Here is a 17,734-nt window from a genome sequence, read left to right as displayed (position 1 = left end):
AAGTGGGAAAGACCACTCAATTGGGAAAGAACAGTTTCTTCAACAAATGGCGCTGGAAAAAGTGGATTTCCATTTGCAAAAGAAATAAAGAGGATCCATACCTCTCACCTTATACAAATATCTATTCAAAATGGGTCAAAGACTTCAATATAAGATCTAGAACTATCAAACTTCTAGAAGAAAATGTAGTGACGCATCTACAGGATGTTGTACTAAACTATGGTTTCTTAGAGGCTTTATACCCAAAGCACAGACAACAAAAGGAAAAGTAGATAAATGTGATTTCAACCAAATGAAATTTTTTTGCACCTCAAAGAACTTCATCATGAAAGTAAAATGACAGCCTATACAATGGAAGAAAATATTTGGAAACTACATTTCTGACAAAAGTTTAATATCCCAAATATATAAAGAAATATCCCAGATATATCCCAAATATATAAGTATATAAAGAAATCCTTCAAATTAAGAACAAAAAGACAAACAACTCAATTAAAAAATGGGCAAAAGACAGATAAATCTCAAAGAAGATATACAGATGAACAGATGCTCAACATCATCAACTGTCAGGGACGTTTAAATCTAAACCATAGTGAAATACCATTTTACACCCACTAGAATGACTAGATTTAAAACGTGGAGAATTACAAATGTTGGAGAAGATGCAGAGAAACAGAAACCCTCATGCATTGTGCATAGTTGGTGGGTATGGAATGTGGTGCAGCTACCGTGGAAGACAGCTTGGCGGTCCCTTAGAAAGTTAAGTATAGAATTATTATATGGCCTGGCAATGTCTCTACTGGGTATAACCCCAAAGAATCAGAAGAAGGGACTAAGACAGATATTTGCACACTGACGTTCATGGTGGCAATACTCACAATAGCCCAAAGATGGAAGGAACCCAAATGTCCAAAAACGAATGAATGGATAAACAAAATATGGTATGCAGATACAATGGAATATTATTCAGCCATAAAAAGAAGGAAGTTCTGATACATGCAACAACCTGGATGACACTTGATAACCTCTTGTTGAGCGAAATAAGCCAGACTCAAAAGGACACATATCGTATCATTTCACTGATAAGAAATAATCACAATAAGCAAACACAGAGTCAGAATCTAGAATGTAGGTTACCAGGGGACAGGGTGGGGATAGGGATTGGAGAGTTGAGGCTTAAAATTTGCAGAGTTCCTACTTGAAATGATGGAATTGTTTTGGTAGAGGATGGTGGTGATGGCAGAATGCGTTGGAAATGCAGTTAATGGCACTGAATCATATATCGGAATGTGGTTGAAAGGGGAAACGTTCGGTTGCATATATGGTAGTAGAATAAAAAATTTAAAAAGTCCATGGAACTGCGCTATACAAACAGTGAACCCTAAGTTAAACATGGACTTCAGCTAATAGTGTAAGCATAAAAATGTGCTTTCATCAATCGTAACAAATGTGTCACACCATTGCAAGGTGTTAATAATGTGGAGTATGAGAATCCTGTATTTTATCTATGATTGCTCTGTAAACCCACACCTTTTCTAATAATAATTAAAAACTTAAAAATGCATATTCTTGAAATCTGCTCTCTAGAGTAAGGTTGGCAGCTGCAACCTATGGGCCAAATCTGTTCCACTGCTGCTTATAATCAAAAAGCCAATGAGCAAAGAATATTTGTTTTTCATTTTTAAATAGTTGAACCAAAGTAAAAAGCATAATAATACTTTCTGATGTGAAAATTATATGAAATTCAAATTTTACTGCCTATGAATAAGTTTTATTTGAGCACAGCTCTGTTTACTCATTGACGTATCGTCTATGACTGCTTTCACGGCATACCAGCAGAGCTGAGCAGTTGTGACAGAAAGCACGTGGCCTGCCAAGCCTGGCCCTTTAGACAAAATGTTTGCTGGCTGTGCTCTAGATTCAGAAGTTCTAAGACCAGAAGTAAGAGTCTCTTTCAATACATTTCTTGGATGATTCTGTTGCAGTGATTCAGTGAGCCACACGTGGAAAAGTAATGCAGAAGAATTGTGCACCTTTCTCTCCTTGCTTTTCACATCCAGTTCATCAGCAAAAACTATTGTCTTTTATCTTCAAATCATATCCAGAATTTTACCATTTTCTTTAAACCCTGGAATCTATTAACTGTTCCAAGCCAGCATCATCTGTGGCCTGGACCTTGCATGCCCTCCTCACTAGTCCATCTGTTCTGCCCATGTCCTGTGCTGCCTTCTCTCAGCACATCAGCAGACATGTAACCCCCATCCGTAGAGTCCCCAGAGTTGCCTTCCACACCACTGCCACCTCCAGCTCTCACTATACTGGCCTCCAAGAAGTTTCAAAAACTGCAGGGTGTCTCCATCCTCTAGGCTGGCAAAATCTCTTTTCTCTATTTGGTGATATAGAAAAGAAACCAGAGGATGGGTCCAGATACAAAAACCCTGATGTAAAGCCAGCAGGAAATGTTCACAAGAACTTCCAGGAAGCCATGGCTGACAGTCAAGCTGGCTCCTAAAGCTTGCTGCCCGTTCCCCCTGCACTGCTGGTGGGGCACCTCTAGGGGCTGGTACGTAAGTCCTGAGAGGAGACAGCTGGGCAGTGAGGAGCCTTGGTTCACCTTCATGGCTTAGGAAGCATCGGCTTCATAAGAGTGTGATACAGTTTTAGGTACAGTTGAATTTGATTCTTCTGCAATGGGAGAGAATGGTCATTTTTTATCCTCTGTTCCAAAGAGTTAGTCTAATTTTATATATGTAAAACTTCATTTTGTGGATTGAACAATGTGTTATTCTTACAAAGATGCAGATGTTGACTATTGAAGGATACTTCTTCAGCTCATATTTTCTAAAGAAAAAAAGACAAAACTAAATTCTATGCCTATCCAACTGAGCATGACGTGTTCGGCTTGATCTCGAAGGAGCTGATTGTGATAATGAACACAGTTTCTATTCAGTGTGAAATCTGCTCTGCCCCATAGAGCGTGGCTGTATTTAAAGCTCCCCTGCACTGGGTGAAGGATGGAGCAGGTGAGGCAGAATGACTTTCAAGGTCCCTTCCAAAACTAGGTTTTAAAAATCCTACTATTTTATTTTGAGATAATCTCATTATTCTAATTTCCTACCTCCTGTTCTTCTGCTTCAGTATGTGCTATCAGCTTATTGACAAGGGAAGAAGATTAAGTGTTTAGATGACAGATTGAACTTTCAAATTCGAGCCTTTAATAATTTTATGTGAATTATATGAGATGGTAATAGCAAGTAATGTTCCTCTAGCATTTCCCATTTTATGAAGCACTTTCAGATCCATGATTTCATTTGATGGGTCCTTAACTCCATGATCATTATCGATTATTATTATCAAAACACATTCACTTGATAAGGAAATATCGTTTAGATTCCTCAAGACACATAGCCAGGAAAATGCAGACTCAGGAATCACACTTAGGCTTTCAGATTCTGTTTATCTGCACTACGATAGATCTATTCCATTTGCTCTCACTTCCCTTGCCCTGGATAAAAGTGACACTCAGAGGGAGAAATATTGTTATCTCCTTTTGCAGATAAAGTCTCAAAGATAGTTAGTGATAGAAGTGGGAATTAAATCTGGGCCTACTGCCTAAAAATCTGTGTTATTTCATCCATAATGTATCTTCTACAGTGTGTGCTTTCCTGTTCCCAAAGTAAGACCTAAAACTCGAAAGTACGGTTGGGAATAGGGGATCATGAGCAGAGGGAGTGAAATCAAGGAGAGGACGGACTCCAGGCTGTTTCCCCGCCAAGACCAGCAACCCCCCAGCCCCCTCCCATCCTTAGGAGCCCTGGTGGGGGGACATTAACAGAGATAAACATATTCAGGCTGTTAGAGGAGGTTTGCAGGATGCCTGAGGAAATGCTGCTTTTTCTGTTTTGACACATCTCTACGAGCTCATCAGAGCTCAGAAAACCATAAATTTTGTCTTTGTACTCCGCACACATAATAAACATAGCTAACAGGTGGTGAGACAGTTTTAGGCTCTTTACATTTATTAACTCATTTAATCTTTGTAACAACCCTATAAAATGGACATTATTATATCCCCCTCCTTTTCTTAAAGAGGAGACAATGAGGCAGAACAGCTAGAATAGACTGTTAAGGTCGTAGAGCTAGTCTGTAGCAGAAAAAAGGAGGAACAAAGGAAAGAAAAAAGGTAGGAAAGAAGGAAGGAAAGACAGAAGGAAATTACAGCCAGTGAGTGCTGGGGTGTGAGCCTCAGAGGAAGCTCCAGTTTGGCTTAACGCATCTCTCACGCAATGGGGTGCTGAGAGCGTGGCTGCTTTTCTGTACTTCCTGAGCCCTGTGGCGCTTGCTGTTAGTGTTGTGTTGGCTTGTTTTTTAACCCCTATCACTCATACTCTTCACAGCCCTTACGGAAAATGATGAAGACAGAATTCCTACTTGCCTGAAGACAAACAGGATGCCTATTTGCAATAAATCTGGCTTCACCTGAGAGCTTGATATAGTGTTGTGTTATTATGACGTTTGCACATACGTTGATTAGAAGCTCTAGATTGTACAGCTGATACTTGAGACTTGCTGCTTTTTCTTAGTTAACATTTATTAGTACCCCTTCTGTCCTTTGGAGCTCTGTAGAATTCCACCAAGTTTGCTCCCTTCTCTGTAGGCCCTACTATAGCTGAAGTGTATGGGGCCTGGAGTCAGATATTTTCAGATTCCAAACAGCTTCAGTCCTTTCTAGCTGTGTGATTGCTGGGCACGTCTCCCAACTTAACTGTGACCTCACTTTCCTATATCCCATTACCTATACAATAGACAAAATAAAAGGGCAAAAAGTGCAAAGTACAGCATTTTATAAACTGAAAAACACCGTACATATTTAAGGGTATTATCTTCCATCTCTTAGAAATAGCTACCTTGCTTTTGAAGAATTTACATTTTTCTTTCTTTGGCTCTTTATACTTTGTTCCCAGTTATTTCTTTAAAATCATATATGCCTGTGGGTGTTCTATAAACAGTATTTGAAAGGAGACGGTTTCCTTCCTGGTACACATTTCTGATGACCCCTTATTATTATCCTTTTTTTTATTATAGAAATCTTCCAAAATGAAAAACATCGAACATAAGATGTGACTGAAGCCACTTGGGCGGTGCACATTAATGTTGCAAAAGGAAAACTGACCTTGTCCTTCAGCTAGGAATGGCTGTTCCCCCCGTGGGCGCCAGAAGAAGGTGGCTGGGGCTGCAAAGGACCAACCTAAACGTTTTCACAGGACAATGCATAAAGAAACGGTGACAAGGAAGTTCATGTGCCCAAATCCCCAGATATCCTTTCCTTGTTATTTAGGACCTATTCATTGAACGTGCACTTTTTTTCTTCTTGTGCTTCTTAATTCCTCTACAACAATTGAACTAGTAAAAAAAATACCTATTCAGCTTCTGAAGAAAACCAGCCCCAAATAGGATAAAAGCTAAACAAATACTTTTACTTTTTTAACGAATTTGTTTTGTCATGTTTCTAGTGTTCTAATTCCTGTTAATGAGATTCAAATAGACTAATTAGATCCATGATTTAAAATATCTAGCTTTCTTATCTGATTGCCTTGGAGCTATTGAAATGAGTTTGACTTCACATGGTCAGCTTATTTTCTAAATATACTCTAAATAAATGTGCTAAGGGTTCAACAACTAACACTGTTCTGTCACAGGTATTTCACCCCTCCTCCATGAGCAGCCAGAGTTCACACCCTGACATCAATATCACCAGAGTTCTGATAATATGCCCTAAATTTAATATACTGTATTCTAGATAAATCTTTAAATTAATGTTTATTGGGGTTACAGGAAAGCAATTTAGTTCTTCATTAATGCTTGATGGAAAGAAAAAGGCAATACAACTGCAGTGAGTTATAATAAATTTGGTTGCCTAGAAGACAAAGTGATTCTTAATTGTACAGTAGAATAACCATCTTGTCCAATCTGTGAAAATTGCTATAAAGGTGCTCATGTTTTGAGAATTTATCTTGTCATTATGTTATAAGCAGGCAGGGACAATATTATTTTGTCACTAACAAACTGAAGAGGCAGAGGTTATTTGGTTAAATTTACACATGAGTTTTATGGCAAGCTGAGAACTTAGGAACAGGTTTCTGGGTTCATAGATCATTCTAACTATAAATAATAACTGTTAACTAACCTCCTATCTCATAATTATTTTACATTATGTGTTGAAATAATTCACTGATTTAGAATCAAAGAGTTTCTGAAGACAATAAATCAGGAGACATCTTTTTAACAGAAAAAAATTAGAAATATTTCGACAACATTTGTATTTTGATTTAGCTAACATTCCTTCACTCATTATCACTTTTTTTTTTTTTGCTTTTAGTGAAAATAAACCCCTATTTCCAATACTTGGGTTGTTTAGTGTATTGATCATGGTAATAACTTTTATTATTTACAGTTTCTTAAATTTTCTAGGATGGTTTCAATTTTATGGGTTATGTCTATAAGAACAAGAAATTTTCAAAGTTTATGTCCCCACATTTGATTATTAAAACCCACAGAGAACAGTGGCTGGATTAGGCAAGCTTCATAAACTGCACCATAGGTGTCTGTCAACTCATGGAAATCATAGGCTGATTTGTTATTTCCAAAGACTAATGAATACTTAATATTTCTTATTTTATACTGAAGAGGAGTTACATTTTTTACTCTCAGCAAATAGAAAATTCACTGATTAGAAAATCAAAACTAAGCATGTCTTAGCTTAATTGCAAATCACCAAGGGCTTTCTAATGTCATATATAACATTTCTAACGTAAGCCAATTTATATACTGTGCTTCTCACTGTCTTTTACTTCCATTTTGTTAAAGGCAAAGACTTGAAATTGAAAAGGTTATTGATATCGTGCTCACCTATGCCATATTTTGGGAGGCTGAAAATAAAATAATAAACTTTCTATTTTCATTTGTGCGTGTGTTCTCTACTATGCTTAACTATGCAATTCCCGTGAGCTGTGGAATTCCCATGAACTATATTTCTCTAACAATTAAATTAAAATACTCCTTAAATGCAATTGAAACACATTCTTCACCAAACTAGAGGCTGCCTTTGTCAAAGAAACCAGGAGGAGAGAGATTTTTCCAATCCAGCCTATTCCTCCTCTAGCCCCGCCCCCACCCCACCGACTGTGGACCCTTAGGAGGCAGCCAAACCCCATAGCGCCTTCAGGCTGCATGGACAGGGCTGCGAGACTACCAGTTACTACACGGCTCTCTTCCTAATTGAATCAGGCAAGCGCTTTGGGGAACGGGGATGGAAAGAGAGTGAGGCATGGAGAGAGGAAAATGTGCTTCTTTGAGATATACTGGCTCAACTCTTATTACAAAAAATTTCATTAAAAAGTGTTTGCTTTAATATCTAAGTCAATATCCATTAATAAGACTTCCAGATGTTTATCCAAATGTTTATTATATAAATTATATAATAATTTATATATTAACTAGAACAAGAGGAATGTGTAAAATTTGTGGGAAGGAAGAATTCGGATCTAAACAAGCATCTAAAGGGTGAAATTATAAAATCTGAATCTGGGAGAATTAAAAGTAATAGGCATTATAGTAAAGTCTTAGGTTTGGATCCAAAACTTGATTGATTGCACAAATACAGGATCAAAGAAACCATGTTTAAAAGTAGCATGGGTTTAATTTCTGCACTCATCAAAACATTTGAAATCATTAAAAGGAAACACACAACTCTTTAGTAGATTGTTTCCTACCTTATTATTGAAGTATGTTAAAACGGGAGATGCTCAACCTCTCACTGCTATTAGAAAAATACCTGCAAATGATGGGGGATTAATAGCATGAAGGAAGTAGAATGCAGTTCATCAAACTGTGGTGTCCCCCACTGCTCAGTCACTGAACTGCTTCTCTTCCCTTTACTCGGGTGATATTAGCGGGTCTCTGGGTTTTAAATAACCTATGCATGCATGACATTCCCAAACCTATGTCTCCAGTCCAGATCACACATTGAATTCTAGACTTGTAAATCCAACAACCAACTTAACTTCTCCCCTTGGAAGTCTTCAAAAAACATCACCAACACAGCAAGCTCAAAACCAAGCTGCTGACATCAAGTTTACTCTTTCATAATTTTTCCAATATTAGTAAATGAACATTCAATCCTTCCCGTTGCTGAAGCCAGACATTTTGAAGTAATCCTTAGCTCCCATTTCCTTCTCAAACCTCACATCTGTCTCATCAGAAAATTCTTTTAGTTTTACCATCAAAATATTTTTACAAGTTGATTGCTTCTTACTGCCTCCACTTCTACCACTGTGGTACAAGCTTCAGCCATTGTTTGTTTGGATTATTGCATTAATCCCATAACTGTTTTCTCCACTCCTTCCCATGCTGTGTGTCTTGGTTTCCAAAGTACCACAAATTTGGTGGCTTAAAACAAAATAAATTTATTCGCTCAGAGTTCTGGAAGCTAGAGGTCTGAAATCAGGGTGCTGGTAGCGCCATATTCCCCAAGCCTTCCAGCCGTTGGTAGGCCCAGGTAACCTTTGGCTGGTGACAGGATCGCTCCAGTCTCTGACCCTGTCTTCGCATACTTGTCTTTTCTCTAGGTTGGTGTCTCTGTGTTCACCTTTTCTCCTTCTTATAGTGACACCAGTCACATTGGATTGGAGTCCACTCTAGTCCTGTATGACCTTATCTCAACTTGGTTGTATCAGTAAAGACCTTATTTCCAAATCAGGTCACCTTCACAGCTACAGGAAGTTCTGACTTTACCATCTTTATGTAGCGCTACATTTGAACCTACAACATCACCTATCAATTTAATCTCGTGGCAGCAGAATTGAAATCTTATTAAAACCTGTTATAATGGAATGTGAACATAGGATGGCAGTGAGACACTCTAGGATCCTACAGAATGTTTAAACAACAAGCAAAACCAGAGAGAACCATATGACTCAGAGCTCAAAAAAACAGTAAAAGGCTGGCAGCAACTGTGCGAGTCTGAATCAGGAAAAGAGTAACTTAGAGATGGCAGGAAAGTCTTATGATGTCATTGCTGGACCTTTCCCACCCCTTCCCCAGCTTGAGGCAGGATGATGATCATGACGCTGATGCCTGGTCTTGGTTTAGGATGGATCACCCATGCATAGCCTAGGGAGCATGTACATCAGTGCCCGTCTGTCTAGGGTTCTGGGGGCAGCCAGAAGGACTGAGTCACGACACTCACCGAGGCTTGCCATCCCAGAGCTTGCCCAGCACCCAGAAGCAACCCACAATGGAGCTAATATACAGTAGAAAACAATCAAATAACAGCTGCATGGGGCAAGAGGCTACTAATTTTAATATATACATATAATACCTGGGGCTAGTTATAGCCTATTTGCTCTAGGCTTTTTCGTAAGGGAAAAGGGATACTGGGCTCCATGTAATGGGAGAATTCTTAAGACTACAAACACATGCCCAGGATAATACACATGCTCAGAAAAGATGGTACACTTTCACATCAATCTGTACTCTAGATTCATTGTTAGGCCAGCTAAGCTCCAATGGGGAGCCCTGCCACAGAACAATCTGTAAAGACTGGGAAAGGAGTTTTCTTTTTTTCTCTTTTTGTTAGTTCCTGGCATTCAAGGAAATCTTCACAATAACACTAGCCATATACTAGCTTAAGGAACAGAAACCTCAGAGACTACATTTGAGAGATAACACATTAAAATATTAAAATGTCCAGTTTGCAGCAAAAGATTACAAGGCAATAGTGAGGTGTGGAATTTAGTTTGTCCTCCAGAGCAGTTAGTAAATAGCCAGGAACTGTATGGAACAATTTCTGGGGGACATCAGTGACTGGACACAGTGACACCAGTCAGGAATGGGTGGAACAGCAGGGATTCCCACACAGAAATATAAGTCTCCCGAGCTGCAGAGGCTGGTGCCCCTCCCCCATGGGCATGGCAGGCTGATTCCCAGAGGGGAAAGGAAACAGACTTTACCAGCAGAAAGGGCTTAGCTCAACCAAGCTCCAATTGTGGAATTAAGAAACTCTGACTACCAAAAACAGGCCCTGAGCACAGAGAAACCTGGAGTAAGCATCAAAGGAACCAGGAGTTTTTGCCCCAGCAGAGAAGGTGCAGGGCTGACAGAATAAAACAAAACCAAAACCAAAGGTTTTTTTGAGTTGGACAGCAAAAAATACCAGAAAAGGGCTGGAGTCCAAGAAAAGGGGGCACATAGATCCTGGGGATACATAGAGCTATGTACCAACTCCAGCTCTTGATTGGCAAACCTGGGGAGTGTGGGGTCCAGTTCTGAAAAGCCTTTTTGCTTTTTATTTTACTTGTTAACAGCTCAATACGTAGAACTGCAAGCACTCTTAGGCTCCAGCACTGCCCCAGGCAAGGGCAGAATTAAGGCATGTCTAAGAAACAAAGTAACTAGTAAGGTGAAAGGGTTAATTCCCTAAAGGGCATATCTTCTCTGAGAAAAGGGGCAGGACCCAGCTCAAATGGATGCCCTTCTTCAGGGAATTCAGGCTCCAGGGACTGGAAAACAAAAGCAATCAAAACCCACCTACTACCTCTGTCTCTGTTTCTACCACACCACTGGCAGGGAAAGACTGCTGAAATTCAAGGCACTGTATCACTTTATGCCAGTGGAGAGCTGCAGGCTGACAAGTGCCATATGCTAAGCAGGACAGGAAAAGCACAGAGTCTAGAAGCTTTATCGGAAAGTCTGACAACCTGCTAGGTTACCCTCAGGGAAAACTGATGCTGGCTACTCTCCTCATGAGACATGGGTCTTTCTGATGTGGGAAAATCTGACTGGGGTTGATAATACCTGAAGAGGCCCTCTGAAAAAAAAAAATCAGGGCAAAAAATAAAAAAACAAGAACTGAAAAATTCTGATCAGTTAAACAAAATCTATGCTAGAGGTCTAGACTAAGTTGAACTGAATGTCAGAAACAAACAAATCAAAAATAAACAGAAGAAAAAATGATTCAGCAAGAAAACCCTAGATAAAAGAGTGAAAACAGTGTTATTAATCAGATTGTCAGATGTCAAAGACAAAGAGAATATTGAAAACAGCAAGAGAAAAGCAATCCATCATATGCAAGGGAAGCTTGATAAGACTACATGTGGGTTTCTCAGCAGAAACCACAAGAAGGCAGTGATATAATATATTTAAGATTCTGAAAGAGAAAAACTGCCAACCCAAAATTCTATACCCAAAAAAATGTCCATAAAAATGAGGGGAAGATTAAAATATTTTCAGACAAACATTCACTGAGAGAATTTCTTACTAAGAGACTGGCTGTACAAGAAGTACTGAAGGGAGCACTAAGGCAGATAGGAAAAGATAGGAGAGGGAGGTCTGGAGAAGAGTGTAGAAATGAAGACCATCAGAAAAGGTAAAAGGAGAAAAATAATTAGATATGACATAAAAAATCCAAAAGATAAAATGGCAGAAGAAAGTAGTGCCTTTACAGTAATAATATTAAATGTTAATAGATTAAACTTCCCAATCAAAAGACATAAACTGGAAGAATGGATTTAAAAAGAGAACCCATCTATATGCTGTCTACAGGAGACTCACTTTAGACCCAAAGACAAAAATAGGCTGAAAGTGGAAGGTTGTGGAAAGATATTTTATGGAAAATCAACTAGAAATGAGCAGTGATAGTGATACTAATATCCGACAAATTAGACTTCAAATCTAAGGCAATTAAAAGAGACAAAGAAGGACACTATGTATTAACAAAAGGAAAATTCAACATGAAGACATAACAATCATAAATATTTATGTACTGAGCCAGAGTGCTCCAAAATACATGGGCAAATATGGAAAAAGAGTCGTACCTATTCATTGTTGGAGGGGAAGCTGAGATAGACAGGTCCTTGGAGGACAGCGTGGTAGTCCACAGGAGGCTAGGGGTGGGATTGCCATATGATCTGGCCACCCCATTGCTAAGTATAAACCTGGAGGAACTGAGAGAGGGGACGTGAGTGGACATTTACACACTGGTATTTATGGCGGCAGCATTTGCGATTTGCATTGGACAAAGGTGGCCTTAGGGTATATATAACAAATGAGGGATGGTTCATGAGTGGCTGCAAGAAGGAATGAAATTGTGAGGCATGCAACTAGGTGAATGAAACTTAAGGAGAATGTGTTGAATGAAATGGCAGAAAGAAAGAGACAAATCTCATCATGCTTCACCCATATGGGCCACCTATAATATACAAACTTGGAGAACTGAAATAGAGCATGGGTTATCAGAGTGGGGCTTATTGTAAAGGGTTATATATTGTAAGCTCTTACAATGTCTCATGTATTCAGGAGTTGTAACTATTATTTCTAAATTCTGAGATACTGAGCTATCTGTGTATAACCTGGTCATTTCCTGAAACTCCAGGTATGTATGTGACACCTGAGACTCTGAGTTAAAGCTCTGAAGTTATGAAAGTCAGCATTACTCCAAACAGCAACTGTTTAAAAAGTTGAAAAAGTGACCACATTCTGGGGCAGTGCAATGGTGGCTCAGTGGCAAAAATTCTTTCCTGCCAAGCCAGAGACCCGGGTTTGGTTCCCAGAACCTGCCCATGCTAAAAAAGAAAAAAAAAGTGATCAGACTCTGACTAGAAATATGAATAAAAGTTGATTTGGATAAGACTAAGTTAAATTAGACTGCAGGATAAAGGATGATATGCTCCATATTTTAAAATTTCAACTTCTGTGTGAGAACAAAGGTAAGGATGAGATAAATAAATTGTGGTGTGATCATACAGTGGAAAATGATGTAGCAATGAAAAAGGATAATTACAGACACATGCCACACTTAGAATATATTTCAGAAACGTGATATTGAATGGAAGAAGCCAGATACAAAAATAGTATATACGTATGATTCCATTTATATAAATCTTAAGAACAGGCACCATTACTTTGTGTTACTAGAAGGAACTATGTTGTTTGCATTTGGGTTGTTAGTGAGTGGGAGGGGGCATGGTGGAGGTGTCTGGAGTTCTGGAGATATTCCATATTTTAATCTAGAGATGTGTTGACTAATTTCATGTATCAGTCTGCCTAGATTATGGTGTCCGTTTGTTCGTTTAAGCAAGACCCAAACTGATTATTACTGTGAGGGTATTTTGCATATGGATTTACATCTAAATCAGTTTACTAAGTCTGGCTGACTGTAAATGAATAATGGAGATCACCTTAGCAACTCAAGAATTTTCCCTGTCCAATCAGCTGGAGGTGTTAAAAGCCAGATCTAAAGATTTCTGAAATCAGAAAGAACTCTGCCTCAACTTCAGTCAACCAACTTCCCTAGGGGAATTCAGACTCAACTTCAGCAATAGCTTTATCAGAGTTTCCAGCTTGAAGTCTGGTCTACTGGAATTAGGACTCACCAGTCCCCACAGTTCTGCGAGCCAATTCTTATAATAAATCTCATATATATATATGTTGTGAGTTCACAGAAATATCATGCATAAAATATAGGCTCCTCATACACCTCCCCACCACCAACACTTGCATTGGTAAGGAAAATCTGTTACAGTTGATGTTAGAACTTCTTCGTAATTTTACTATTTAAACAGTAGTTAAATGTGTTACAATTGATGAAAGATTGTTAAAGTAGTACTATTGACTATTGTCCATAGTTAAGGTAGGAATATTTTCCCCCATATTCCCAACCTATATTATTATCATTACTATTTTCATGCATGGTTTTGTCTGCTGCTTAGCTGCCCACACACTGGATGGATGGTATGTTGGTCATAGGTTTTCTATAATCACACAGTCAAAAGATGAAAGGTGCGTGGTGTGCAGTCGTTGAGGGTCAGGGCTGCTGGAAAACAGTTGTACAGTTTTGGGCATTCCCTTCTGGCTATGCAAATACACTAGAGATTAAAAAGAAGTATCTATATAATGAGTCACTCAATCATTGCTTAAATCTTAACTTCTCAGTTACACCTCCTCCCTCATAGTTGAGTATTCTCTCAATCTTCAGGGGTATCTGAGCAATGACAATTCTAACTTCTTCATGTTGAAAAGTGGTGATCACATTATATTTTGAGAAAACAGTAAACAAAATAAAGCCAGTATGTCTCTTTCCCTGACAAAAAAAATAATCTTGCTCTACACTGCTCAGAAATTATGTAGATTTAGTGAAATAATTAAAGATTTCTGAGAAGTTAATAAACAGTCATTCAAATTGATTGGATCATGTGTGGTCTTTATCAGCAACCCAAAATATGGAATTTTCTATGATAGTCTTTGATAATCCATAGTGAAAGGAAAAAGCTCTTTAAACCATTTTTAGATAATAATTTTATGTTTCAAAAAATCTTCAAATCTGAGCTGGAAAATAGAACACATGGCCTGACCCATCAGATTATTATGATCTCACGACAATGTCCAAACTGCATGGTGCACACCCAGTCCTGGCCACACTTCTCAGCGCGTGCTGACAGGTCAAGGCCCAGGCCACGCTCCTTTAGGGAGAACGCAAGGACCTCAGTGTAAAGGTCCCTCCGGCCTCACCTGGCATCGTTACAGAGACTACATTACATTTCAGTTATTACACAGGTCTGCAAGGAAGATAAACTCTTTCTGGCTGGAGGAAGCCTTTGAGTTTTCCCTCTCCTGCTGAAATACCCATCCTTGGTTCAATCAACTTCAGGCCAAGAACGGTGCATTCACTTAGTTGAAGTACAGTTTTAGTGTCTATTTGCTTGTGATGGATGTGGTTGGACAGAAGTCAGAGAAGCTACACATGGACTGGAAAGATGCAACCGAATTCCTAGTGGGCAGACCCTCCTTTCAGGTCTACACAAGTGAAGGAAATGTCTACACTAAGTTATTATTATTAATTTTTGTATGGGCAGGCTCTGGAAAGCGAACCCAGGTCTCCAGGCCCGCCCCCAAGTTATTAATTAAAAAAAACTTTTAAAATTACTTCCTTCCCTTTGTGAGTTCTCAAGTCTATAGAGCTGAGAAATTTATGTAAGATTTTGTTTGTCTTTAAACAAAATTGTATAAGTAATTTAACTAATGACTCTACATTTATTAATTTATCACTATCTAGAGAGAAATGTAAAGGCATATACTATTCATACTTCAAATAGCATCTATGACTCTCAAAAATATCACACTAAGTAAAAGAAGTCAGATAAAAGTACATATTCCATTATCCCGTTTATATAAAAATTCTGAAAATGCAAACTAATTAATAGTGAAAGAGTATCAGTAGTTCCGGGGCCCAGGGAGGAGGGAACAAAGTCCTGAGGAAATGTTTAGGGGTGATGGATATGACAAGAAATGTAATTACTTAGTTACATGAAATATTTAAAGTTCTATGTCATTCTTATTATCCAGCAATTTTTTTTAAATAGGTAGTGAAATGTAAAGGATTGTGAGACTTTAGACCTCAATCACCTAGCTCATACATAACTGAAATTTTATCATTAAAATCAATGAACACAGCTGCTAGCAGTTAAAATACAGAGAGCTGCTTAGTCTCAGAAAATTTCAAAACTTTAACATAAATCTCTATTTATGATTAATTAATTCTATTTATGATTAATTAAATATAGTCTGCAAAAATAACCTGCAAAGTGGCTAGTATCATAAAATGAATTTATTTAACAAGGCATTCAAAATAGTATTTAAATAGAAATATCAGTAAACTGGATATTTTCAGAAAGCAAGGAAAACCATAGTTCTTTTTCTTCTCTTATAACGTAAGTTTTAATTTATGTTTTGACATGACTAAGTGGAAGGTGAAGTCTAGCATGTCTCTGAATCCGAATAGGAGCTTGTTGGAGAGAAGCAGTCACAGTCTCATCATCCACCCTGTTTTGTAGCTGTTGTCACATTTGTGTTTGTGTACCACTCTGCTACTAATGGTGAGTCATTCTTACAAATAAAATGAAAATTAAAAATTATGCATGCAATTTTCTATAAATTTTTGAATGGAGTTTCAGGAAATACAAAATTTCCGAAGCAAACAACCTCTTAGTTTGGCAATTTCAATCCATGAGTCTTAGGGTTTGGAATGTTGCAGTATCCTAGTAACATTGGTTTGTTGTCTCCTGTTTTCCAGGGTTTGAATGTTTGCTGGAGCTGCAGCTCTGTGTAAATATTTTAAAGAAGAAATGCAAAGAGAAAAAATGATATGAATGCAGTTGTGAAATATGCTGGCATGAAATCAGAAAGTGATCTAAAATCTAATATAAGCTAAACAATATCAATTTAAAAGGCAAAACCAAAATCAGGACAAGTAGGCAAAATATTTCCATTGTTACAAAATAAAATGAGCTTATTTAAAACATGTACCCTAGCACCCAATCTGGATATTCATTCATATGTACTCTTAACAATTCAGCCAACATCTATACAAGATTTTTTGTCTGGAATATTTGTCTTAAATCAAAGATCTAGATTACAGATGAGATCAATTAAAGCTTTGTGTGTTAAAATTTTATTTTAAAAATAATGACTAAAAAGTTATTATGCTTTCATTCAAATTTTTAATGATTTTATTTGATAGCTATTTTGTGTTAATATTCCTTTCTTTAAGTGTTCTCTAATACCAAATGTCTAATTCAGGTAGAGATAATTTTACATCTTGGCACATTGTATTATCTCAAGAATAATAAGCCATGTGTTTACTATCATATCTTTTCATTTTTCAATTGAAAACCTCTGAAACTAAAACTCTTATAGAAAATCATTCGCTTTTATTATGAGGATTCATTATTAATTTTAGACATATAGATAACTGATTTTTAAAAATACAGGAAAAATATGATTTGTGGAATTCCCTAGATTTCTAAGGAATTATTTTTCCCAAATACAGAATATTAAAACTGTGGGGAATGTGAAAATACTTTTCAGCAATCTCATTTATTCCCCCCTTTAACAGTACCAGGTTTATAAATTTATTCCAAAACCCGTGTCAACTCTGATTTGCATAGCTTGGAATATCAGACTTATGTTTTGCCTGGTGATATACACAAAGCTGTCCCAGGACTTTGCAAACCCATGTCCAAAATTTCATCTCTTTATGACCTGGTGGGAGAACGTGACACAGTATTATTTTGAATGCATCTTTCTACACACGCACAAAATTTAAATAGTGAACTTAAATCCAAACCACTAGTCTAATCCCCACTTTCATAAGGGAAACCTATTTGTAACAAACTCTGATAAAATGAATTTTTGGTTTAGACTTTTGAGTCTAAATAAATACAAACAGAAATACAGATAAGAAATGTCTGTGGGTATCTTTTACACTTTTACTTAGAAGAAGAAGAATATGGCAAGCCTCTTCCAATAGCATACTTATAGTCTTATCAAGAATATGAGCAGTTATAACCATTTTTGTTATTATTTCACTACTCATCATTATTCAGAGACAAGAACTCTTCATTATCTTTCTATGGATTGGAATCATTCAACTCAAGCCTGAGGTTTCTTCAGAAATGGACAAAAGAAATAAACAGGAAAAAATACCCATTAAATTTCTCAGGATTATAGTTAAAAGGGCATAAATATCATATGCATTAAGTACTTTGATAACAGTGACTAAAGAGTTTAGCATTTCCTTTTGAACACTGCAAAAGATAAGAATTTGACATGCAGTGTAGAAAACATTTATTTCCACCAAAAGAGCGAAAGTATTTGGAGGCAGTTTAAGGTACGTGCTGGA

The 17,734-nt window shown here is 37.6% G+C and overlaps 1 protein-coding gene across 1 annotated transcript in view; it reads left to right on the top strand.

Annotated features, from left to right (window-relative positions):
* THEMIS (thymocyte selection associated) overlaps positions 1 to 6,335 on the top strand; it is a 224,955-nt gene extending 218,620 nt beyond the window's left edge. The window contains exon 5 of the mRNA XM_077162855.1: positions 5,086 to 6,335. Within this exon, the coding sequence (XP_077018970.1) occupies positions 5,086 to 5,124 (39 nt within the window). The 3' untranslated portion in view covers positions 5,125 to 6,335. The remainder of the gene's footprint in view (positions 1 to 5,085) is intronic.
* The last annotated feature ends 11,399 nt before the right edge of the window (positions 6,336 to 17,734 follow it).

Source organism: Tamandua tetradactyla, chromosome 5, assembly GCF_023851605.1.
Source record: "Tamandua tetradactyla isolate mTamTet1 chromosome 5, mTamTet1.pri, whole genome shotgun sequence".
NCBI lineage: Eukaryota > Metazoa > Chordata > Mammalia > Pilosa > Myrmecophagidae > Tamandua > Tamandua tetradactyla.
Note: the sequence above shows the minus strand (reverse complement) of the source record. Positions and strands in the feature narration are given on the sequence as shown.